Raw genomic sequence first — 26,110 nt, 5'->3', positions numbered from 1 at the left:
ACTCACACAGTGAGGGAAAGAGGGTGAGGAGGAAAGAATGAAAGGGAGAGAACAGGCGTTACACGCTCATAAATCACGGCCGCCCACAGCCCTGGGTTGCTGAGGTTGGCGGCTCCACCACGGAGTGGAAATGAGCCGTTTTATTGGAGCACTGTGGTGTTTGTAAAACGCTAGAGAGCTTTTCTCAGCCCTCCCAGGTTGCCCTGTCCCCCAGTGTCATTGTTAAGCCCGCTCAGTCCCCGTCACAGCCGTGGCATGGAAAAATTTCCTTAGCTGGACCCTGATTTATTCTTCAAATATATAGCTTGTTCTTCGTGTGCAAACGTGTGGTTTTAATTACCATGAAAGTAGCATGTCCGCCCATGTCAGCATTGGATGTGGGCTTTAAACTTTCAAAGTCTCTCGCTCTTAACTCTTTCCCTCTCTCTCGGATGACCCTTTCTCTCTCGTGTATGATGTTTGGCTGGTTGCATTGCTTGTCTTGTCCCCAGGCTTGAGAAGAGTGTGCTCTATGTGTTGGTCTACCTCAGAGGGGGCGGCACACAAAAGACTCCCTGTTCTGCACTCCCAGAGACCACAAGTGCCGAATTGGCCAAAGTAAAAGAGTGCATAGCAGCCATAAAGTAGGCTCTTAAGAGTACACTTCTGAATGGTAAACTGACAAATGGGACACTGATACAGTCAGTACAGCAAACACAAATCTGCAAATTCACATGCACATCCTTGCTGCCCTCCTCTGAGTCCACGTGTTAGTGTCTCAGTTCAGGCTCAGCAAAAGGACACATTGAGGGAACATAGCGGCCACAAAGGGGGCACTTGAAAGCGCCATTTTGCAAACTGACTGACCCATATGGTCAGTGGCAAAGACCACAAGTCTTCAAGTTCACATCAAGTGTGGCCTTTGGACCCTTTCCATCCTCCTCTGAGTCCAAATGTTGGTGACATTTAGTGACAATAGTTTTTTTGCAGCAATAAGTGCGATCTCTGACAAAGGCAACATAAAGGACACCTAGTGGTCACAATAAGGATTTAAGTTTGTGGGCACCCTTCTGAATCATAAAACAGATGGGACACCATACAATCTTGTGAATTTTGGGGATACTTGCAAGTTAAGGTTATTAGACGACATTAGACGACAAGTCCACATTTGGAAGTGTTCCATTTGGAACAACCACTAGACTGCAGCTCCGATAGTTTCAACTTTAAGACACTTGGACTCTGCTTACCTCGGACCTTTATTTACCATCAGGTGCATGTAAATCTTTTTAATCTCGGGATGTATCCAATATTTATTCCACATATAACCCCTTATATGCGTTTGTTGAATTTATAGATGGATCCAGCCTCATTCCTCTTGGTGGATATGTTCCACAGGTCACATTTTTCCCTCCCTTTTCCTCGTCCTTTTATTCATCATCAGTCAAATTGTCTTCCATTTGATTGAGAGCCTCTCAAATCCAATATTGCACCGCTGCCCAACCAAATGTTCTCTGTAATTGGGAGTGCCGAACGCCTGAGCCTCCCATAGCACATTTAAAACGGATACACTGTATTTGTTTTTTTTTTTATCCGTCGGAAGGCATTGACTGTTTTACAGTCGATTGGGGGAGGGGGCCGTCTGCATCCAGCGTGGGCGGAGGTGAATAGTGGGGCACATCGTGATGAATTGATGATTAGCTCTGCATTGTAGCTTTGTAGCTGCCACCCCCACTTATAGCTGGTTACTAATATTTATGGTGCCCGGCCCGTTTAATGGGGCCTGCCGTGTTCAGAGATTGATAGTCCGGCGATTGCCCCTCTGTTTAACCCGTGCAAGCGTAAAGCTGTCAAAGAGGAATATTGTAATCTGGAGGATGAGGACGAGGCCAGGTTCGGTTCACAATCTTTCTCTGAGCACACCACTGCTCAAATCTCGAGGCTTGGCGAGCATCGTTTCACTCCTACAAAACAGAGCACATTGAAATCACTGTTCAGAATTTGTAAAGCATGCTATGCTACTGTCACTCAAAATAAGGTGGAGTTAAACATAGCTGTGTTAATAGTGAAGTCAAGGCTTAGGGTTAAGGGATCATCACATAGCCCTGTTGAATCTCCAAAGTCTCCTGTCCTTTGTGACACCATAAAATCACTTGAAGTCACTATTCAAATGAGCACTATTTAGTGTGATTTATTGCTTCCTACAGATCAGTACTAGAAATGTATCCACCTCAACCCAACATCTACCAAAAAATTCCATTTCCACTGTTCATTCATTCATTCATTGTATTTTTCAATAATCCATTCATTCATTCTATTTATCATTCATTCATTCAATCATTCATTCGGTTTATTATTTAGTCATTTATTCTTAGTCGTTAATTCATTCATTCATTCTGTTTAGTCATTCAAATCTATTATTCATTCATTCATTCTGTTTTAGTCATTCAATCTATTTATTCATTCATTCTTCACTTATTCTTTCATTCTGTTTGTCATTCATTCTATTTATTATTCATTCTTTCTGTTTATTTAGTCATTCAATCTATCATTCATTCATTCCATTATTTAGGCATTCATTGTATTTTAGTTTATTTATTAATTCATTCATTTTATTATTTTGTCATTCACTCGTTTGTTCATTCATTCATTCATTCTATTATTATTTAGTTATTCATTTTGTTGAATTATATTCAAATATATTCAGATGAGACTTCAAAATAACCTGCTGTGAACGACTTTCTTGTTATGCGTAATTGGTAGAATTCTGTGCCCCAGCGGAGAAATTCGAATTTTAATAACAGGTTATATAGTTCTTTAAACAGTCTAAATATATGGAGCTTCCTTAAGGCTGAAATTATTTTGAAAATGTTGATTGAAAATTAAATTTGTTTCTTATTTAGCAGTGTATACCAATACCATTTGGGTTAAACCAAAATCACTTTGGAATTTCAACTCAAATCAAGATTAAACTATTAAAAGTCTTGTGACCACTCTGCTCCCTGACGTTGTCTGCCGGAAAGAGACGTCTGAGTTTATCAGAGCCCTGAACATCCATCCATCAAGCGTTTTTTTTTAGGAGCTGATCGATCATCCTTATCTGACGGAATGGGATGTGTGATTGTCAGGAATTATGCTTGTTGGACCACACCAGCGTGCTAGAGCTGACTGACGGCACACATTATTTTGGTCTGTGACTCATGAGGGAATGTAGAAGGAGTAATTCACACCCATCGGCCAATCAATCTTATTTATTTTGATTTCTGAACTTAAATAGTGTGGTTATTGGAGAGTTTGGTATTCCCTGCTGTGAAACAACATCCTCTACTGTGATACCTCTCTGAAGACTGAGCGTTTGTGACTCGTTCATGCTTGTTAGTTTGTGATTGCTGCTAGTGCTGCCCAAAGACTAAATAAACAGTTTGAGGCTCAGCTTGACCTCTTGACATTTCCTTTGTTCAGCACGTCGTCTTATCTCCTCATGTCTTCAGGCTGACAGCCATCGGACTCCTCCCTGGCTCTCTGTCTATCTTTCTCTCTCTTTCCGTCTCTTTCTGACAGACTTATTTGTCTTTCTTTTTCAGGGCTAAGGAGTATGAGACATGCATGGAAGCCAAGACCCAGAACCCCGACTCTCCTTACAAGGCAAAGTAAGCTCCCCGCTCCACTTTTAAGGATCATATACCCAAGCTGAGGTCTTCTACCGAGTACTCGTGTCTTAATGCTGTCTTTTTAAATCCAAACTTCAGAAATTATGCCAGCACTGGGCTTTCCATAATCAAACCTTTTTAGTTTTGCCCATTAGATGCAATGCAATGCAATACTGATATCTAAGCGGTGTTGTCACACATCTCGTCTTAGTCTATAATTCTTGCTATTTTGCTTTGTGTGGATCAGGTTTGTGCTTTTGCACAATGATAGTAAAATGTGAAATCACCTACACCTGTGACATTCCAGCAGTCCCTGAAAAGGGCATAATATTTTATTTTTTTAATTATTTATTTCAAAAGAATGTATTTTTAAATAAAATTATTAAAAAAAAAATGCTGAAACTTTCGGAAAAGAGTATGGTTATAGATAAACCAGAGCAATATGTAGCGCATATAATTAGGTGAAACAGGTTCAGTGTTGTTGTTATTAAATAAAGCTATTAAAAATATTTCTCTTTAATTGAAAGAAAGTTGAAATAAAAATATAAAATTATTAGATGAAAAACTTACTAAAATTCCTTACTAAACTTGCTAAAATGACTAAAACTAAAATTGAAATAAAACAAATGAAAGCTAAATACATGTGACATGTAATAAATTAATATCAATAACAAACAAGTATCTTGATATACATTTTATATAAATTATATTTTAATTGCTAATTATTACAATAATTGTAATTTTATATATTCAGTTAAAATTGTATATGTTTAATAATGCTGAGTTGTTTTTAAGTTTAAATCAGGATCATTTAAAGGTAGTACAAAAAATAACAATCAAATATAAACTACTTTGGTATATAAATACCTTACAATTTAAACATTTGTTTTCACAATCTGGTAGTAAGAATAAGGGAGCAGAAATGTGGTAAATTATTGTGAAAATAATGCAAAATTAAAATAAGGCTGTGTTTTAAATAATTATTTTTGGGGGGTTGGTGTGACCTGAACGTGTTTTGACCCAGGTTTTTGACCCAGTTGTGTGTTTGTCTTTGCTTCCAGGATTCAGCGTCTGGTGAAGGATCTATTAAAGCAGCAGCAGGGGCAGGACAGTGGCCAATGGGCCAGTAACAAAGTGTCTGGCCTGGACAGAACCCTGGGAGAAATCTCCCGCATTCTGGAGAAACAGGTTTGTACATATATCTCATAATCTGTCTCTCTGGTCTGTTCTGATGTCCCTGTAGAGGGACATGCCGTCTAAAATAATATTCCTGAAAAGACTCCAGAACTTCAATTCAGAATGCAGTGCTATTTGCTGACCGGAGAAAGCTGGAGATACCAGTAATGACTGAATGGGTATATGATGTCTGCTGTTTAAACTGCTGTTTATCTGTTCATCTTTACTACTGCACAGTCACACCAGGATTCTTCTGGGACAGTAAGCATCTGAGCAGTGTTCAGACCAGTTTATGTCAGTGGCTTGGGGGGTTTATTGTCTGAAGTCTAGTCTGTGTGGATTGAGTGTGTGTGTGTGTGTGTGTGTGTGTGTGTGTGTGTGTGAAGGGATTTGACTTGAAGATAAGCCTCTAGGCTGCTCTCAACACCGACTCCCCTGAACCGCCGGCTTTGGCTGCCGTCCTCCCCGTCTCGCAGTCTATGCAGAGTATCGCTTTCCATCCCCAACTCTCTGCCCGTGGTTATTTAGTAATGAGGGCCAGGTTAGGTGCTTGTTTTCATTGCTGCAGATGTTATTAATTGGCGGAGATCCCTGTTTGTCAGACAGGCGAACATGTTTCCGAGCATTTGGCTGGCTACTGTTGTGCATTGTGGCTTTTATACAAAAATATGTTGGTTTTTCAAAAGTAAACATAATCCAAACGACTTAAGTTATAAAGCAGGGAAGCTTTTGAAGATGCGTTTTGGCGATCACTCAAGTTTTTTTTTGTATGCTGCCAAAACAGAGCTCTACTAATATCCCACAATTCAGTAAGAGCTGAAAGATTATATCCATCAATTATAAAAGAGCTGTTGACTTTTGATGTATTTGATAATGTTTTAAAAGATAAACTGTTCTGAAATTCAATTCAGCTGTTCATTTTAAAAGTTTCTTAATATGGTAATGATGATTAACGATGATTGTGTTTCACTGATAGCCAAATTTACTCTTGTAATCCATTGCATTGTGTTTGCAAAAACATTGCGTAATGTTATCTTGTAATTAGTGAAGTGCCTGAATTTAGTGTTTGTGTATGACAAATCGCATTTTCCAGAGAAACTAATTTGTGGGTTGCCTGAACGACTAGTTGACTAATCAGTCTTAACTGGAACCCCTGTATAATTAGACTGGTTTCAGGTTCACTTGACCCCAGTTCAACCTTAGGGGCTGTTTACATAAGACATGTTTTTGCATCCAAAAATGGCTAAATAGAATGAAACGGTGCAGGAGACTTAAGACACAATTAAAGCTTGGACGCTTGAAATGCTGTGTGTGTGTGTCTGTGTCGCTGGACACTCAAAAAGCTATGAGGAGTGACAGCAGTACAAGATGTTCTTCTAAAGGCCCATTCACACCAAGGGCGATTAACTATAATTATAAAGTTTTAACAATCCTACTAATTCTAAGAGAATAGGGAATTCCACACCACAACTATAACGTTAACGCCACAGAAGAATAAAATCAATGGAATCCAGCTGATGAGCCATTAAAAACATTGACAGCCAATCAGAATCCACCTGACTGAACTTGAAGCAGCAGAAGTTATAACTGCTGTTCAAGCTTATAATAAACAGAATGGTATTGTGCGTTGGTGTGGATGCTAATATCGTTATTGTTTTAGTTATCATTATAGTTTTTGTTCTTGCGGTGTAAACTGGCTAAAAGCTAATGCTGTTAAAAAAGAATGCTAATTAAAGCACTGCCACTAAAGTTAACAAACACTGTAAAACCTATTCTAGTCGCCTTGACTAATCAACTGGTCAATATTTGGTCGACCATAGTGCCCCATCTCTAGTATACCTCTCTAGCTCAATAAAGGAGAAATGGATTGGTGACACGTCACATTTTGGTAATGACAAGTGCCATTCTGTAATACACTCATCAGATGAAGGGATGTGTGGTTTGGTGGGTGTGTGTTTGTGGGTGGATGAATGGTGCATTGATGGTGTGCTTGTATTGACCAGTGGGAGGAGATGTGGGTTGTTAATGGTCTTTCTGGAGGGAGAGGAGAAAGGTAAGAGAGACAGAAAAGGGTGGTAAAGCTGAGCTAATGGGTGAGGAGGAGGGCTGAGGGAGGGGAGGAGAGGAGATCATAAGCTGCTAGATTGGATTGAAGGGGATGGAACAATCAGTTAAAATTAACCCAGCAGATTATTTTAACAACCTGTTTATTATACCTTAAATCTGGCAAGGTAGGTCTGAGGTTACTTAACACTTACAATATAACCAACATGCTTCAGATTCCCTTCAACAGATTTTCTCAGATCAGGCCTTGTCATCTCATCACCCTCTCCAGGCCCTGTACTGCTTAGAAGTGTCTCTGAATGACAGCTTCTATCAAGAACATGAGTACATTTCTTGTGTATTGTCCCTAAGGCCTCCTATACAAACTCGTTCTGGAGATTTCCACAGCTTTAAAGAACTCCCGCTGTCTTTGTTTTTGTAAGTCGCTGGAACGGTGAAGTGCTTGTGGAAATGTCAGCTCCTCAGGCTCTTTCTTGTGGCCTTTTGGGAATAAGACTCTCTCTTAAGAGTACAGTATCTGGACTTAATTTAGACTGTCAGTCACAGCTGTGGATTCCTGAAACCCGGTTCCTGCAGTGTCCAGCTAAGGTCTGCATGCCACCAAACTGGGCAAGTCTGTGAACCCTAGTTGTCAAGGCAGTTCCGCCTGTAATCCCTGGACAAAGTCAAATAAATACTCGTCTCCCACTTTATTGGGAGTCTGCGTACACCCCTTCCCCCTCAGCGTCACCTCAAGTCAAGAACGTTTAGATTATTTGACCTAACCAGCATCTCTCATGTCACTGACTCACCTACAGATTTGTTTTTTTTCCCTCATACCCATATCTGATTCAGTCTCCACTTTCTCCACTTAATTCCTCGAACAACACCAGACTCTCCGCGCCCCTTCTAGCCCCTCAAGCAGTGTGGCCTCCCCCACTCCTAGTTCCTCATGCTGACTTTGCTTGGGCACAGTCTCCGACCTTTGCCCGCCTCTCCCTCTGAGCCCTCTAATGGTTTATTTTGTGTCAAACCAGGTTTCAGTTTGTCTCCGGGAGAACCGGCTGATCGAAGAGCCTTTTTTCCCTTCTTGTCGTTTAGGAATATTCAGGGGAGTTTCTTGTTCCTCTGATCTGCGCTCTCTTACCTTAGCGGAATGAGCTCACGTATTTACATTCTGCCAGGGTGTGTTTGTCACTGCTTTCAAATAAAGAACAGGCCGAGATCGACTGCCTTTATGACACTTGAGGGACTGTCAGGAACATTCTGGGCCTGCTGGGCCAGCCAGTATTTACATTTTCATTTGCCAGCTGTCAGGGGTTGGCTCCCCTTGGTGACCAACTGGTGGCTAGCTATACCTGATCAAGAGGCCCAAGGCTGTGGAAAGAGGCGCCAAGGGGCCCTTCCAGCATTGTACTTGCCCTCAATCCATGTTTGATGACCTGGGGTGGAGAAAGGATCCAGCAAATGTTGGCGGAAGCCTTGGTTGAGAGTGGAGAAGAACATTAGTGATTGACTCTGTCAGTGTTGCTTGAAGATTATTAAGCAAGAGGTGAAGTCTGCTGTCCAATCCAATAGGTGGCCAAACTTTTACCTCCTGCCATATATTTGATTCATTCCCGGATTGTATATAGCAGTGGTTTCCAGCCTTGATACTGGACTACTCCCAATAATGTGCCTTTTAAATGTCTCCCTAATCAAACACATCTAATTGAACTCATTAGAAGAAACTCCAAGACAAGAAATAGGTGTGTAAGATAAGGGTGATCTCAAAATGTGGAGTGTTGGGGGTACTTGAGGACCCAAAGTTGGGAACAACAGAGGCCAGTTGCATAAAATTAGCCTCTGTATTAAGATTGTCTCTTTGGAACAAGTCTGACCAACTAGCAGTTAGCCAAGGGGTGATAAGTCTTATTTTTCAGATTCAAATTAGAAAATATAGGTTTTTATGTAACCAACAAAAATACCAATCTTAAAGAAGAAAATTAGACTTGTAAGGCTAGTCTAAGCATTTTATGCGACCAACCTCTGGTCTTTTGTGTTAATTTATAAACATTCATAACATTCAAAACAACAAAAACACATACATCAAGTATATTTTCTAATCTTGCATGTTTCATTTTTTTGACCTCAAACACCAACTGACAAGAGAACAAATTGTAGTTGTTGGTTTTAGGATCATTGAAATGCATGACAAGAACTACATTTTTCAACAAGCCTCTTCATAAAGATGTGAGGTGATTGGGTGTTGCCTCTCTGCTGCTGAGGGACAGGTCGAGCTTTGGGAATTAGCTAGTTAGTTTAAAAAAAAACATGGACATAGTTTTACATTCCTTCACCATGTGCTGTCAGTAAGGTCATTTTCAAACCCTAATTGCCTAGTAATTCTATTGTTCCACTTGACTGTTGCTTGTGACTGTAAGAGAGTAGAGGATTCATGTTTCCCCTCAGGTGCATGTTTGAAGGGGCATGAAGACAGCTATTAGAAGAGTCAGAAATCCATGGTGGAAAGAAATGCCCTTGGGTGGCTGATTTTTGGATATCAGCTTGATATTTGAACTAATAATGCTGTGTAGTTTTCCATGTTCTCGGTTAGGGGTTAAAAGAAGCACACCATGAGTGAACTTGGCAGTTTGTATATTCCAGAGTTAAAGGTTTATGATTCTGGCATGCACAGCGTTTCTTGCTGATTTTGGGTTATGCAGCATGTACTGTAGTTCCAGTTTGTAACTGACATATACTCTTAAAAATTCCCGAAGTTCCTTTTGATAATCTTCACTTGTTTCCAATGAACAGTTGGTTTCTATTGTTATCCTAAAACTGAACACTTCCTCCTAAATTGTTTCTTGCTCCCGCAAATTATCTTCCAGTGTGTACTTAAATGTGTGCTATTAAACCTTGTAAAAACTAACTTATTGCTTTACTGTCTGCAATGCTCTTGATGTGGTTTACAGCTTTTTTCCGTTCTTGTTATGTCAGCACAGGCCTCTTCACTAAATGGGAACAGTGTTTATGCTTCTTTGTGTATTTCTATACTTCTTCTTGAGAACAAAACACTGACTTGTACCTCGTCTGCATGCCAGCACTCTTATTCATTCTGAGATTTGGAGCTGTCGCTGTAACTGGAGGGGGCATGTTTACATCAGTGCGCCACTTGCCAAAAGATGGATGGGCCTAAGACGGAACCTTGGTGAACCCCTTCGTCAATGAACGCCCCAGCCAGTTGTTCTCCATCTGTTGCAAGAAGGGGGATGCAGCATTTTAGGAGCATTCCCCTCCCCCTGACTTTTCATGTCGGCTAATTAGAATGGTTTGTAGGAGGTGAACACGCAGACACATACAGCCCTCCCTCCCACTTAACGTGTACCCCACACCCGTACCCTTGTCCTGGCTGGCCAGCGGGAAGCGCAGCTGCCTGGCCCTTTGATTAGCCTTGCCTAAAATGGCCACTCTTGTTAGTAATTGGATAAGATTGTTCGAACCGTATAATTTAGATTTACTCTGCACCCTCCCTGCTCTCTAACCATCTGATCTGTCTTCAGGTCTTCTGTTTGAATTCCCTATTAGAAAAACGCAAGCTCTCATCCTATTATAGTGTCAGTGAAGTGTTTGTTGAAGGAGGTCAGTACACCAGGCAAATGCAATGGCACTCTGTGCAGAATCAAGGATTAGTACCAGCTTTGCACATCACTTCCAAGCATGTTTTTTATGACATGCCATGTGACGTTTTGTCATATTACAGTCTGCCTCGATGATTAATGTGATTGCATAGTATCGAGACCAAGTTCACAAATGAATTAAGAGTGGAGACGCCACACCAGGTAGCTTTGTTTAATGCTGCTGCTGAACTGTTACATACTGCTTTTGAACTGACTTTAGCAAGCATTTGTTTTTATATTCATGAAGCACTTTGAATATTTAGAGCAGTAGGCATGATTTGTTTCTTAAATTTTACTCACTTTTTCTATGTTGTTTGTAGTGGCATTGAACTGTTTTGTTCTGTTGCCAGAAAATCGCACGAGTGGAACACAGTGCCTCCTTAGTTATGTAAGCTACAAATGACATGTTAACACATTATTCCTGCTATTGTAGAGGCATGCTGGTCGCAAATAAATAAATATTTGGGTTGCTCGTCTGACGTGGCCTGCTGAAAAGCAATATCAATGCCAGATGATTATTGAGAATGGGAAGCCCCTGGCAGCATGTTAAAGTTGCATTTTTCGTAACAGTGTGCAGAAGAGCACAACAGTATGTGTCATTTAGAAGGTTTACTTTAATATTTCTGCACAGGCTTTTCAGTTTACTTACTATCAGTTTAATAAAATACAGGTATGTTATTTCTCATGTTTTATTTTGCCTGGTTGTAGCAGAATAAGAAAGACATTTATGTATAGCTTGTAATGAGACATTTTTATTCTGTTTATGATTGCCACTTGTTGCCAGGGATACTGCATTACTGTACTTAATACAAATGATCCAAAATATTGTTTGAGTACTGTTGAAATGGAATAATTTTACTCCTAGTTCAGAGGCAAAAATTGTCCTTTTCACCCCTTATAATTTTTGTTTTGTTTTTTTAGCATTGAAGTACTTTGACTCTTGACACAATAACTTAAATATATTTCTCAGTACTTTTTACAGCTCTTTCTGTTGCCCAAACAAAGCCTTTCTCCTTACTTTCCATATTGTATTAATTTAGATTCCTTGCTAAGCATGTATTTCGTTAAACTCTTTGTATCTTTCTTCACAATCTAATGTTTATCATCTCATCTTCAATCCCTTTTCTGAACTTCTCCAGATTCCAGATCCTTTGCTCAGCATGGGGATCTGTCAATAAGCCAGAAAGGGCAAGGTGAGACACCTCCCTCTGAACTGAGTTCCACACGCCATCACCGTACAGGCCCCAGCTAACCCCTCCAAATACCTCTTAAATAGGCCACCATGAGCGGCCAACCCTCCTGCCTCTGGAGCATTTGACAGGGCTGTACTGATGGGTGTGCTGTGAACCCATTCGATTTACTGTTGTGACCTGGGTTCGTCCTCACGCTATAGGCAGCGAGGCTCCATGGCCATCTTCACCTAGCTGTCAGTGAGCTTTTCTTAATCCCAGCCGCTGTTCAAGCGTGCTCCACCTTTGGTGTATCTGACAACAAGCTTGTTCCAATCTCTTAACCCTGGCAGAGGTTCAGCCTTCTCTTTGCCACTGGATCTCCAGGAATGAGTCTTTGGCGGCACTTGTGATTGACAAGAGAGGAGCTTATATGTAATTTTGCAAAGCGCTTCCTCTGTTTGCTGCTCAATATGTTCAGGCTTGTTGGCAGCCCCCGCCATCCCCTGAACAAAAACATCTTGAAGTGCCTGACTTTGAGTGCCGTCACATAGCGGACGAGAATCTGACCTCATTATATGGAGTAGGTGCAACGTTCTCAGTTGTCTTCTTCTCTTCTTCTCTTCTGTGCTCTTCGATCCTCCAAATACATGACTCAACTGCTGTCACTTTCAAATTCAGATTTGTTGATTTATGTGTCGTTTTGTGGCAACATTGGGGTCGAACTCATCGCCAACCTCTGAGGCACTTACTTCCTTTTCTCAAAGTAAGGGAGCTGGGGAATTTAGACCGTATGACTCATTTAAAGGGGTTCCACTTTGAACTTTAAAGAATTTTATGATGCAAGTAAAAATGTCCCCTCTGTAAACAGTTTGATTTGAGAAGCACGTCAGTTAAATTACTGTTTTACGTCTCTTCTTACTCAAAGACGCTCATTCGCTCCGTATGAGTTTCAGGCACAGTTTGGTTGACCCTCCTCTTAAAAGTTTTATGGCTGATATCTATGATAACCAACAACTGAAGGTTGCATTTGAACCTTGACAATTAGAAAATCCTGAAATAACTTAAAATGCATGCAGGTCAATGACGTGATGCTCATATTTTTTGTCGTACAGTATCTGTTAATGTTTTGAAAATCTTAAAATTTTATTCACACAGTTACTGAATACTTTATATTTATTTATTTTTTTCAATGAGCATATTTTTATTTTGACCATTTTTATGGGTAGGGATACAATTGTCCTGATATAATGAAGAAAAAATGTTAAGTAGCTTGGCATAATCTGTTGTTATTATTTGCATGTTTATTATTATCTGCATGTTGGTTACACCACATGACGTTGATTTGGCAAACAGTTTTTGCAAATATTAGTAAGTTAAACATTAATATTTCTTTTTCTTAGAGATAATAATGTTTAACTTATTAATATTTGAAAAACTGTTTGCCAAATCAACGTCATGTGGTGTAACCAACATGCAGAAAAAAAAACAGGAATCATAAGTAGGACCCCTGTAGACCCTCATTACTGTGTCAAGGTCAACAAGTCTCTAGAAATATCAGATAATTTGGCCTTTTTATGAAAAGGCAATGTTAGTTTAGATTGTAAATAGTGCTGGGCAATGATTAATCACATCCAAAATAAAAGTTTTTGTTTATATAATATATGTGTGTCTACTGTGTATATTTATAATGTATATATAAAGACACACACATACAGTATATATTTTGAAAATACACACATACAGTATATATTTTGAAAATATTTACATGTATTTAAATGTATATATTCATTCATATAATTTATATTATATATAAATATATTTAGTGTATAAACTAAACATATATTTTTCTTAAATATATACATGCACGTGTGTGTATTTATATATACATAATAAATATACACAGTACACACACACATATTATGTAAACAAAAACTTATTTTGGATGCGATTAATCGCGGTTAATCGTTGCCCAGCACTAAATGTAAAATTGAATGTGGTGTAATTCTCTAAAGCTATGATTTATGAATTAATTCATGATACTTGAAAAAAAAATTTATTCGAAAAATATATACAAAATGTATATTTATAAATAATAATTAATGTTTATTCAAATGCGTATTCTCACAAGGAACATATAGCTTTTTACATGGTTGTACCACATGACATTCTTAGAATCATCAAATTGAAACTTGTTAAAAATGGTATGAGTTTTTCAAAATCACTTCATGAATGCAAAGATCAAATTCCTAGGAACTTTGTGCATGTATTTTAAATAAAAGTTTTTCTTTCTTTTTTCCTCAACAGTCTTTGTCATTGACTCATACATACTGTTGGCTCAGTTGTGAAATTGTGACGTAAAAGGTTTTTTGTCCAATCTAAATTTTGACTCGGTCTATGTATTCCCTAAGCTCTTCTTTGTCAAACCAGACCACCCCTGCTTTGTGTGCAGATATGCGTGTTTGTTGTCTTGCGTGGGTTTTTGGTTGCTCGGGGGGTGGGGGGCTAGGAAGGGTTGTGCACTTTTGAGATTTAGCAGGAATTCTTCGGGGATCACTTTGCTTCAAATTTCACTCCAGCTCCCCTCTAGAAAGCAGGAGGTGGGCAACGAGAGGATACCACCAATGACAAAACAATGCCATACTTGAGTCTGCTCGCCTCTCCATGTTTCTCTCTCTTGTCCCTATCTCTCTTTTTCAGAATAATGCAGATCAGGTAGCTTTTCAGGTAGGAGGGGGTTTGTCCGCACTGGAACAGATCCTACAGGTTGTCACCGCGGCCTCCAGTCCCACAGCAGTCCCTCGTATTCCTCTCAAGTGAGTACCGACTTAAAAGCACAGGCTCAACTTCACATAATATCTTTTTTTGTTTGTTTTTTCAATAGTTTTCAATAGTGCATTGACAGCTCTTGCTCTGACACCAGTGTTTCAGGAGTTTAGGACATAGAATAGGCACATGCTTATTCGATAACTGTTTTATTTCCTATTTGGGTTTACGTACAGTCATGGCCAAAAATATTGGCACCCTTGGTAAATATGATCAAAGAAGGCTGTGAAAATTAATCTGCATTTGTTAATCCTTTTGATCTTCTATTTAAAAAATAATTTCGTAAAGCCGCTTCACTAATTTGTGAAGCTCAATTATCTTTTGCTGCGCATCAGAAATATATTCTTTGGTTTTTCTCATTGTGATGGATGATTAAGGGAATTTGGGCTTTGATTTCACTCCTATTTATATTTCTGTGAAACAGGAAGCCATGGCTGGATAATTTCTTGTTCCTAATCACCCTGGAGTGCTCAAAATTGTGAATATGAATGGGAATATACTTCAGAGATATTTTACTCATAATAATTTCTAGGGGTGCCAATAATTGTGTCCAACGTGTATTAGAGAAAAACATTTATTTCATAATGATATTTCCCCCCATTTTAAATTCTTATTATCCAATGAAAGGTTAGATTTTCGTCAATTTTTAAAATAAAATATCAAAAGGATTAACAATGCAGATTAATTTTCACAGCCTTCTTTGGTCATATTTACCAAGGGTGCTGATAATTTTGGCCATGACTGTATATGCTTTATTTTTTAAGATTAACTGTTTTTCCAAGGCATTGTTAGATGCCAGTGTTTCCTATCATAGCTATGCAAAGATTTGATTTCAAAAACAGTATCATAGCTATTAAACTATATCTTGGTATGATTTTAAATCTTTATTTAACCTCAGAATGATCTCAAAGTAAAAAGAGGTGCTAACGTCTGTTTTGTGGTGGCTGTGCTTTAAAATTAAATTATAATCTTAATTCAAGTGATGAAGGATTTTGGAAGTCTGACAGTAATCAGTGTTGAGCACTACTGCCTGCTTTAAATGTTTCAAAATGATTAACAGCTAAAAACATTTGTTAGACATCTAGAAAAGTAATCAAGTAATCACGTGTAATCAGTTACATTACTTCAGTAAAGTAATTGAAATAGTTACGCTACTTATTTCAATTTAAACAAGGTAACTTGTAATCTGTAACCTGTTAAATTTTTAAAGTAACCTTCCCAACACTGCCTATATTAATTCTAAATGTGTTATAAAGCTTTTTGTTAGTTGTATGTAATTTTATGATTCACTTTGTTCTCACCATTAGCCTTGCTGGTGTGAAAATAAATAGTTTAACACACTTTTTAAACATTTTCACTGTTTTTATAAAATGGACTCTCATAAATCATGTGACACAATGCAATGCAACTTTTTGTGAATTGTATTAGATGCCTTTTAATATAATTCTGCCACTATAATATAATGTCTTAAATTTATCTTCAATTTCTTGCTTTTCTCAGCAAATTTTAATGTATATGCGATTAATTGTGAATAATTCATCATTTAAAATAGTTGTGTCCCTTCTTAAATCAAATATACTCAAAGTATTTTCTTTAGAAATCCCATATTTGGCCTTTTTACCTCTTTCAGTGATGGTGATAAATGATGATGAAATCGGCAGGATTGGGATCAGGAAACCATTGTTAAATTCTTACATGAACTGTCTTCTTAAGAAACCACTTTTTTTTTTTCTTGCTCACAAACTCAGAAATATTTTGTCGTTTTCTGATCATGATTTGTGGCCTCCTTCCAATCCCACAAAGTGACTCCGGCTCAGCTGTGAAGTAATTTCCCTTCTTTCCAGCGCTCTGCATCACAATGAATTTATAATGAATAAGAATGTTCCTTGTTTGGAAAATAAAAAGCATTGCTTTTGAATCATCCATTTTGCACTCTTCCTTTGGCCCCTCGCTGGTACACAGAAAGCACATTTGTCCTATCCGTCACTTGGAAATGGGAGTCGGGTTTGAATAGTGGGTCTGGAACTAGTGGCATTGGCCAGTAGATAACCTCAGAGAGCCACTATTTTCACTAGAGAGAGCTCCTAATGGACTTCAATAGCCTCTTTGCCTTCCTCATTAGCATTTGCTGTTTTCCAAATCTCCCTTAATGGAGAAATGCTACTTATATTTATAATGCTTTTACAGGCCATCTAGTGTTTATTGATTTTTCTCTCTCATACTCTCACTCTCGTTCTCTGCGCCTCCTTGTCGTTCAGTCATTAATTCCAGAAAATTTGAAGTGGGCCTTAATATAATGAATTTTTATGAACTTCAGTTTTTGAAGAGGTTGAAACTGCATTGCATCCGACTCGAGGATTAGTTCACCCAAAAGATTAAAAAAATCAAGTCATTATTTACGTGCTAGTGTCACTACAAACCCAAATTTCTTTCTTCAATGGAACGCGAAAGGAGAACTTTTTAACTAACAGGTCGCTCTGTTCCACGCATTTACACTAAATGGAGACTGGAGCTTTAATGTTTAAAAAAATAACACAAAAACATCATAAAAGTATTTAATATGACTCTATTCCAAGTTATCTAAATGCGTACATTAGCTTTTTATTAAAAAAACAGACAAAAATTAGATCATTAGAATGAGTTGGATTTTTTGAACGAATCAGTTGATCCGGTTCACAAAACCTGAATGATTTGTTCACTAATTAGATCGATTCAGTTCTCAAGTTCAGCTGACTGACTCGTTGATCCAGTCATGGCGGTTAACAGCTCACCGGAGGAGAAAATTGTTAGCGAATTATGATTACATTTCGGTCTGTTCCTCACAAAGTTATCATATTTCAAAAGACTTTGAATAGAAAGCATATGGACTACCTCTGGGGGAAGTCGTGGCCTAATGGTTAGAGAGTCGGACTCATAACCCAAAGGTTGTGGGTTCGAGTCTCGTACCGGCAGGGATTGTAGGGGGGGGCGTGAATGTACAGCGCTCTCTCCCACCTTCAATACCACGACTGAGGTGCCCTTGAGCAAGGCACCGAACCCCCAACTGCTCCCCGGGCGCCGCAGCAAAAATGGCTGCCCACTGCTCCGGGTGTGTGTTCACGGTTTGTGTGTGTTCACTGCTGTGTGTGTGCACTTTGGATGGGTAAATGCAGAGCACTAATTCCGAGTATGGGTCACCATACTTGGCCACATGTCACTTCACTTCACTCACTCACTTACCTCTATGGTTCTTTTGCATCCTTTATGCATTTTGAAAGCTGCAGTCCTCATGGAAAAGACTGAGCAGCACGTTCTTAAAAATCTCTTCTTTTGTGTTCCATGGAAGAAAAAAAAACTTATGGGTTTGGAAAAACATGAGGGTGAGTAAATAATGGCAGTTTTTGTTACTTTAACCTGTGTGTGTGTGTGTGTGTGTGTGTGTGTGTGTGTGTGTGTTTGCGGCATGTTGGGTCAGGCTGTGCAAACACATCCACCGCTATCCTCCTCTCTTGTTTTGAAAGATCCACTTGACACGCTCAGGAGGAGGTAAAGATCTCGGAGGCATTTCTGTCATTCTCCCACGTCCTGTCCAATCAAACGCTGAAGTGGTCCCTCTCGGAGGATAAAAGAGTCGCCTCACTTTCATGACAGAGGTTCAGCCCTGTCTTGACTTGTTGAAAAGTCTCTCTGCCAAGCATGAAGCAAAGTACAATGGTTATCCTTAGATCCAGATGATCAGTAAAGAAGTGTTTGACTCTCTAATGTTCCATGCTGTGTCAGTGCAAGCTGATGCTTTCTTATACTAAATAATTTTTAAATTCAACTCTACACAACTAGGGCTGGGCAATATAGGTCATTATGATCATTTTAATTTTAATAATTTCAGTCTGTCTCAATAGATTTCAGCATTCTAAATATCGTATTGATATTTATGTATTTGCTTAATATAATTATTAAGGGTGTTTTTTGTTTTGTTTTTTTCCTTTTTTTTACCAAATGTTAAATTAATCAATTTTTACAAAATAAACACAAGGAGTATTTCATATTTTCTTTTATATGGCCTCAATATAATAAGCAATGTTGAATTTTTATTTTAAGGAAAATTATATTTATATAAATAATAATAATGATAGTAATATATTTAGATATTAAAAAAGAGAGTGTATGTGTAAAAATGGTCAGGACATTTTTAATACTAATATTAATGTTAAGCAAGTAATTTTTAGACATAAATAAAATATAAACAAATAATAATATACAAATTTTCTAAATCAACTGTACACCAATAGGGCAGGGTGATATCGATATTACTTTAACCTGTCTTAATATGTTTCAGTGTTATATCTTGATATTTATATATTTACTTAATATAATTTTATGGGTGTTTTTCTTCATTATGCAATGCTCTTTTCTCACAATTTTTTTCATTCTATGAACATATTATTTAATAAGTATTTGATATTTTCTTTAATATGCCTCAATATTACAATCAGCAATAAACAGCCATGTTAAGCAGTATATGTACATGAAAATATAATAATAATTATTATTATATTTAGATTATATTTAGATTTAAACTTTAAAAGTGAGGTAGTTGTGCAGCTTAGTATTTCCATGTATTTATACATACATACACTATTTTTGAGGAGAGAACATTTCTATGAATTTTTTAATAGTAATTTTAGTAAAATTAATATTAAGTACGTAATCTCTCGATTTAATATACATTGTAATTTTGTCAACTTAATGGTTAGAACACAACAGGTTTGAGTAACTATTGCATAATGTTTTTTTTTCCTACTTTTCTTTCGGTGTCCTAAATTTAGTTTCTCCTTCTTTAATCACCTTATCTCTCTTCTTATCACTCTCTCTGTGTCCTAAGGCCATACGGTGCTGAACCTGTGATAACCTTTAAGGAGTCAGATTATTCCTGCATGTTTCCACTAGCTTCTCAAAGACGTGAGTGGAGCTCCAGGTGGCTTGCCCTGGTGTTGATGGCGCTGCCTGGCCGGTCGCTCTGGGACAGGTGGAAAATGTCCAAAAATCATCCACATCGTTGTTAGCAAGTTCTGGGAAATTTAATGAACGAAGAACCGCAAAAAAGCTCTTAAATACCAGCCTACTGCAGTTTTGCAAATAATTGATTAAATTTCCACTAAAATTGCAAGCTTAGACAATTCGCTGGAAGACAATCTGTCTCCATGAATTCTTGTCAGCAGTGACTTTTGCTATGGCACCAGGTGTCTGTGAAGGGCACGGCGCAAGCAAATGCATGCTAATCGTTCCTCCTCATCTGCGCGCTATAATGGTTGGCTCAGACGCTAACCCTTACAGCAGCGCTAGTTTATCTATTTACTGTAATGCTGCGTATCGATCGCCTCCTTTCAGATAAGCTGAGTGATTTGCAAAAAAGAATAACTACGGAGATGCCGCTGTAATATTACCCCTATGGGAGAAGGATTCCATCTTGTTAGCATTACATTAATGGACTAATTCCACAGTGAGGCTCCGTTAATGTCCCTGTGCAACCCTGCGGCTTGGAGCTGAGTGTTTTGGAGGGAATCGACGGCTAAGAAGGAAATGGGGTCGGATGTCTAGAGCAGGAAGGCCATTTTGCATTTTGTTTGCACGAGTAAACCAAGGATATATAGGATTTTTTTTTTTTGGTAAATTAATTCAGTTTAACATTACGAGGAAGCATTTACGTTCATGAACAGAGAATTTGAGAGATTTGAGATTTGGGTCACTATTTTAAGGACTTTTTTTTTTTATGTGTGCACTTGTTATGAAAGTATGTTTTTAGGGACAGACTGGTCTATGATGACATTGCAAACAATGTATTTAGTGAGATTTCAACCTTTAGATTAGTAGAAGATTATGCATTACTCCCAAAGCGCAAAGGGAGACCAATCTCAAAACTACTATTCTCAGTTGCTGCTAGAGCTAGTTGAATGCTCTGTGTTAGTATATGGCATTTGGCTTCCACAATGACTGCTGTGTTCTAGATTATGGGCAAAAATGTATTGCATTCAGCATTAAGACTCAAACCTCTACTCTACCAAAACAGCATTTGTCTGGGACCAGGTGGTCAGGGTCACTGTTAGTAAGAATTTTTATTTACACTCAGACTTAACAGAGCTTTTCAGTCCATCCAGGAAAAGACAAGTCCCATTGTCTCCCAGTAGGGGTCACTGCTGAGGAGGAGAGGGGAAAGTCAGTGCTGTAAGGTGGGCACTGGACCAGACTGCTGTCACCGCACAGTCCCCTCTCTTACAGAATGGAGCTTAATCAAGTCACACTCATCCCTAGAGCCTCACACACACTCACAAGTCCACAGGTCACTCCTAAATGAGTTTCACAAATGACTTTTAGTAAAACTACTCCTTCTGAACAGCAACAGGAAATCACTGAGATCTTCCATAGATCAGTGAAATTTCGGAGCACTTGTGACTGCTAAACTGATTGCCCGACTCCGTTCGACTTTGGCTGTCTCACTTTTCTAAGTGGAAGTGAACTCATTGACGCGCCACTGCCTGTCACCTCAACCTCCGTGTCACATGATGACTAAATGTGCCCAGTGAAAGCTTCTCGCAAGCTCTCTCCAAGTGGTTTCATTTCAGGATGCCATTATGTGGTATGTCTATCTGCGTGCATGTGTGTGTGCGCGCCGTGTGGTGCGTGACAGCTCACCGGGACTTTTGCCCCAGCTTATGGCCAGCCTTTTGTGGAAAAGCGGCCTGAATGGGTGTCTTGGAATCATTCAGGATATCAGGAAAGATCAACGGTAGAATCAAATTAAATGTCATTTGGATTGCAATGAAAGGAAGGATTGTTTGACAGGTGGATTTGCTCGTCACCTTTTCTCATCGGCTCCAGATCCCTTTTCTGTCCCTCAAAGTTTTTTTTAACCACTTCCTGTTGAAAAGCAGGTATAGAAGTTATACTGGCAGTCGAAGACTTACCTTACCTTTACACCAGGAGCGTGTAGTTCTGATTCTGGAGGCCACATTCCAGCAGAGTTTAGCTGTAGCCCTAATTAAACACCCCTAAACCAGCTAATCAAGTTCTTTAGAAATGCTAGAAACTTCCAGGCAGTTGTGTCCGAACTAAACTCAAGAAAGTGGCCCTCTAGAAGCAGGATTGGACACTCCTGTCTTACACTTTCCTCAATTGGTAGAATGTGGCACAAGCATAATAGATAAAAGCATATACCTTGAATGCGCTGTCAGTTGCTTTGAATAAAAGCGTGAAATGCAAATATAGGGATTATGCTGACAGATTTGGAAATGTGAACTACAGGCCCAAGTGAGCCTATTTTCCTGCTTGATAGCCAATTTACATGGATGACACTCCAAGACCTTTACATATCACACCATTTGTGTTACCGGCCATGTCCAGGTTTGTTTGTGCAGTGCTTTAAATGGTATAACATGATAGCTTTACCTTCTTAAAGAATGTTCATTTTCAGGACAAGATCATGCGGTTGTTTCTTGTAGAGAAACGTCAACTTTAGGCCAGACAGACAGTCTAGGGGTGTTCTCCCCCTCATCACGAATTCTTCTTAGCCATCTGCTTCCCTGTCTCTGAGCTAGCCTATGGATTTTAGAATGGGTTAATTCAGTTCCAGAGGTCAGTCCAATGACCCACATCCAGGCCAGAGGCCACCCAAGCTGAGGAGCAGCCCTCAGGGGGTGAGGTGAATGGGGATAGGGAAAGGCAAGGTGTAGAGGACGGAGCCCTGTGGCACACCTTAAGCAAGTCTGCACCCCTTGTGTTCATTGACTAATCGGTTAGCTTAATTGGTTAATGGTTAGCTGAGGTTAAGCCAGCTTGAGTAGGTGAGGAGATCACGGCGCTTATTATCTGCAGCTCTCTAGCTGTTATCTCTTGCCATCTAGCATGCTCTTTCTCTCGGTGGCCCTTCTTTTCCTTTTCAATGCAATACAGCACTATAGAGACCATCTCCATTGGTTAGCTTGGCAGATTAATCCTATGTAAACAAGATAATGCTTCATTATGGGCAGATTAATAATATGCCTGTTGTTTGTAGACCTGGTGGCCTGTGGCAGAGCTCACATCGCGTTGTCAAAACGTAACTCGCGACAAGGGAATCTCGGATCCTCTCAGGTAGAGGAATGCCACGTGCTCACGGAGACGACCTGGCACATGCGGGTCAGTGTTACATACTCCTCGAGTAACCTGAGACGGACTACAATGGCACTTCACCAAATTGCTCCTCAAAATTTTTGACGCAAGCTGTCATCATCAAGAGGAGAGACAGGCAGAGGCCGTGCACTGCGGGCCGGTGTTGGATGTCATGCTAATCATCGTCAATTAGGGGAGAGCGAGCTGGAAAAGCACCCCGGTTTATGGCTGGCAGTGGGCTGGGGTGTAAGGATATCATTTCAAGCAGGACAGTGACAGCTTCTAAGTATCTAAGGGGTTTCAAGATGATGGATGGCCTGAAAAAAACTTCCCATTACTCAGACAGTAGCAGCATGGGGTGTTTAACGCAGTCAATTTAGCAGGTAGATGAGGTGAGGTGTCGGTGTAATCTGACAAAGCTCATATAAAAAACAAAATATGTACAAACCACAGCACTGAGCATGATTTCATGCTCAGTTTATCATCAAAAGCTGCAGAATGTACTGATGTAGCATGAAAGGAAAAACTTGGATATTCAATGTGATAAACACCCAACAATAAACAGAACTAAGCGCAACCACAGCTATGCAATTAAATCACAGTAACATCTGTACTATTGTAGTATAAAGAACCACTCGGGTTCTAGCACTTAATGCTGTCAAAAGCATATGAAAATGAATGGACACTAGATTGTTCTCTTCTTTTATTCATCAACAGCAGCAAAATAGTTTAGTAATGCCAAAAATGGTTTAGACATTGTACTTTGTGTTATTGTCACTTTTGATGATAAACCGAGATATCCGTAGTAGTTTTGGTTATCGCTCATTTATGGCCAGATGTCACATTAACCAAAATTGTGTTTTTCATACTGCAAAAGTTAAAATGTTAAGAAATAATTTTGTGCTTTTTTTTAACAAATTCTGCAATATTTGCCACTTTTGTCAAATAAGTAAGAGATCGCAAACTGTCGTTTGCTTTTTTTAATGCTAATTAATTGTCATACTGTATATTTATCATGAGTTTTTTTTTCCATACTAGACAGGTTTAAATGTTTTTGTTACTTTTGACAACTCAGTTTCTAGAACTTAATTCATATGAAAATAAAGCATTAGACATAGATACTTGTTTGATAGGTTATTTGATTTGATGGTTTAATTTAGTTTATCACAGTCTAAAATTGTTTAGACATTGTCACATTTTTGTTACCTTTTATGGCAAACAGAGATCAACAAGGAGCTATAGGTAGCTCTCATTTATTGTCAGATATCCATCACATTAACCAAAATGGTTTCTTTTTCTTCATACTGCAGAAGTTTTTTTGTGTATTTTTGGACAAATTAGAAAATAACTTCTGGTAGCCTTCGTTAATGCTTATTCATTGTCATACTATATGTTTATCACTTTCAAAGAGTTTTCAAACTAGACAGGCTTAAATGGTTTTTATCGCTTTTGACAATTAGCAGAGCTGACAAACAAGTAATTTTGTGTAATTATCTGACAAAGTGCTACAAGCAGTTAGGTGAGTTAATGTGATATTCCATCACTACTGGTGATTAGCCGAGTGAGATTTCAATCAGTAGCTATGCTTAGCATTTATTATTGTCTGACATTTTTTGTGACAAGCTCTGCTTCTGTCACTTCATGTGAACGTGCATTTTACAATTAACAAAAGCTAGGTAGAGCAACTTGTTTGGTAGCTTAACATCCTAACCTGTGTAGCATTTTCCTGACATTCTGCTGCTACTTTTTATTTATTTTTTTTTACCCCAAATGCTCTTATTTGTTTCATACTGGGGGTTCGGTGCAAGCACTGGGGGTTGGTGTTGAGATTTGGCTAGTCGACAGCTGTTTTACACTTTAATAAGATTAGTGTAAAGAAATTAGTCGTGTGCTCCATAATCTGCCGTTTAACCGTGCGAGCCACCTGGGGCTGCCCCACCCCCACTCCTCACATTCCTCCCCCTGCATTACTGGACCGGCATCAGATAACCTCGGTCGTACCTTCAAAACCCTGCGAACGTGCGCCTAGATCAGGTTTACTGTGAATCTTTTATGAGCTCATGCAAGAGTTTGTAGCTCATTAGCGCAAAAGTAGTCTAATTTTGGTACGTTTTTAGAATAGTTTCATGTATGTAGCTTGGCTGTTTTATTTTAAATATAAAAAAATACATTTCTAATGATCTGTTTGTTTAATACTTAAACTTGATATAAATTTTATGGTTTGGGATAGGGATTTATTTTTATTTTTTACAATGAATACAATTATTTAGAACTAAGCTCATTAGCTTTTTATAAATCTGAGCTAATAATTGTTTTTCACACTTGTTAGCACAATTTCAGTTGCCAGTTAATGTGCGGTACTACAATAATGTGATAATCTTGTGTTTAAGCTCTCAATCCGCTGTTTATATTTGAGAAGCCGAAGTGAACCTTGACACTGAGGCCTGTCATTCAATCCTCGCCTGGACATTTGACACTTTTCCTTTAAAAACTTGCCTAGAAACAATATGGATACCTGAAATTCCATGACAAACAGAGATGAGACATAATTTCCTGTTCTTAAAAAGTGTAGAGCGCATATGTGAAAGTCGTGGATGATGTTTTAGGTTTCATTTAGCCAAAACCTGCTCACCCTAACAGTCACATTGAGAATGCTTGAGCATTTGATGGAAAGAATAAAAAAAACTGTTCAAAGTTGCACAATTGACGCTATGGTGGAAAATCAGTGTGGCTGAAGCAGTCCTGGTCTGCTGCCCAGAGTGCACAGGTTGGAGGGGATCTCACATTTCCCTTCCCTGACTGAACAGAGCCTGGTGTATCACTCCACTCACCCATGACCATCCGTCCTTCCTTTCCTCCTCCTTTCGCCCCAAGCTCCGTTACACTCCCCGGTATCCTTCTATCAATACAAAGGAAACACTTCAGCGTTTACGCTTTGGTGAATCAATGTTCCATTGGCCGTCGAGCAATTTTCAAACGTTTCGTATTAATTGAACAAGACCTCTTTCGACACCCTCGTCAACCACGGACGAGGTGAAAACTTGTCGATTAATAACAGTGCACGTACACACGATTTTTATAACGGGTCACGATCGAGCGGCTTTGAAAGTGCAAAGCTACGAGGCGTGCAGGGAATACTTGGATCCTTTCCCAGCAGACCAGGCACAATGTTTTCCCTGCGGTCTCGTACTGCATGTCTGACGCTTTTACACCGCTATGTCAATACTCGCACCACTATCTCCTTGATCAGCCCGCCAGTGGGTAAAATATACACTGGTGTTTTCGTCAGCCGGGTGGAAGTTATTGACAGGCCGAGGCCTTCGAGGCTCGCACTATTTTTATTACGAGTGCCAATACGGTTTGGCTGAAAATGCCGAACAGATGGCGAAGGTTGCGGTGGATATCAAAATGTTTACGGCTGGAAGTAAACATGGCCTGGTTTGAAAAAGAAAAGTCAGATTCCCTTTTTCCGTACGGCAGATAGGGC

At 39.0% G+C, this 26,110-nt stretch overlaps 1 protein-coding gene across 4 annotated transcripts in view; it reads left to right on the top strand.

The window, feature by feature from the left end:
- The window catches only part of LOC107688925 (S phase cyclin A-associated protein in the endoplasmic reticulum-like), a 123,779-nt gene that overhangs the window by 59,856 nt on the left and 37,813 nt on the right, over positions 1 to 26,110 (top strand). For all 4 annotated transcript variants that reach the window (XR_001634281.1, XM_016486758.1, XM_016486757.1 and 1 more), the window contains 3 exons: positions 3,561 to 3,626; positions 4,688 to 4,814; positions 14,374 to 14,489. Coding sequence is in view for 3 of the 4 variants with exons in the window: in XM_016486758.1 (XP_016342244.1) it covers positions 3,561 to 3,626; positions 4,688 to 4,814; positions 14,374 to 14,489 (309 nt within the window). In the remaining variant the exon portion in view is untranslated. The remainder of the gene's footprint in view (positions 1 to 3,560; positions 3,627 to 4,687; positions 4,815 to 14,373; positions 14,490 to 26,110) is intronic.

The sequence above is a fragment of the Sinocyclocheilus anshuiensis genome, unplaced genomic scaffold, assembly GCF_001515605.1.
Source record: "Sinocyclocheilus anshuiensis isolate Anshui unplaced genomic scaffold, SAMN03320099.WGS_v1.1 scaffold1062, whole genome shotgun sequence".
Lineage (NCBI taxonomy): Eukaryota > Metazoa > Chordata > Actinopteri > Cypriniformes > Cyprinidae > Sinocyclocheilus > Sinocyclocheilus anshuiensis.
Note: the sequence above shows the minus strand (reverse complement) of the source record. Positions and strands in the feature narration are given on the sequence as shown.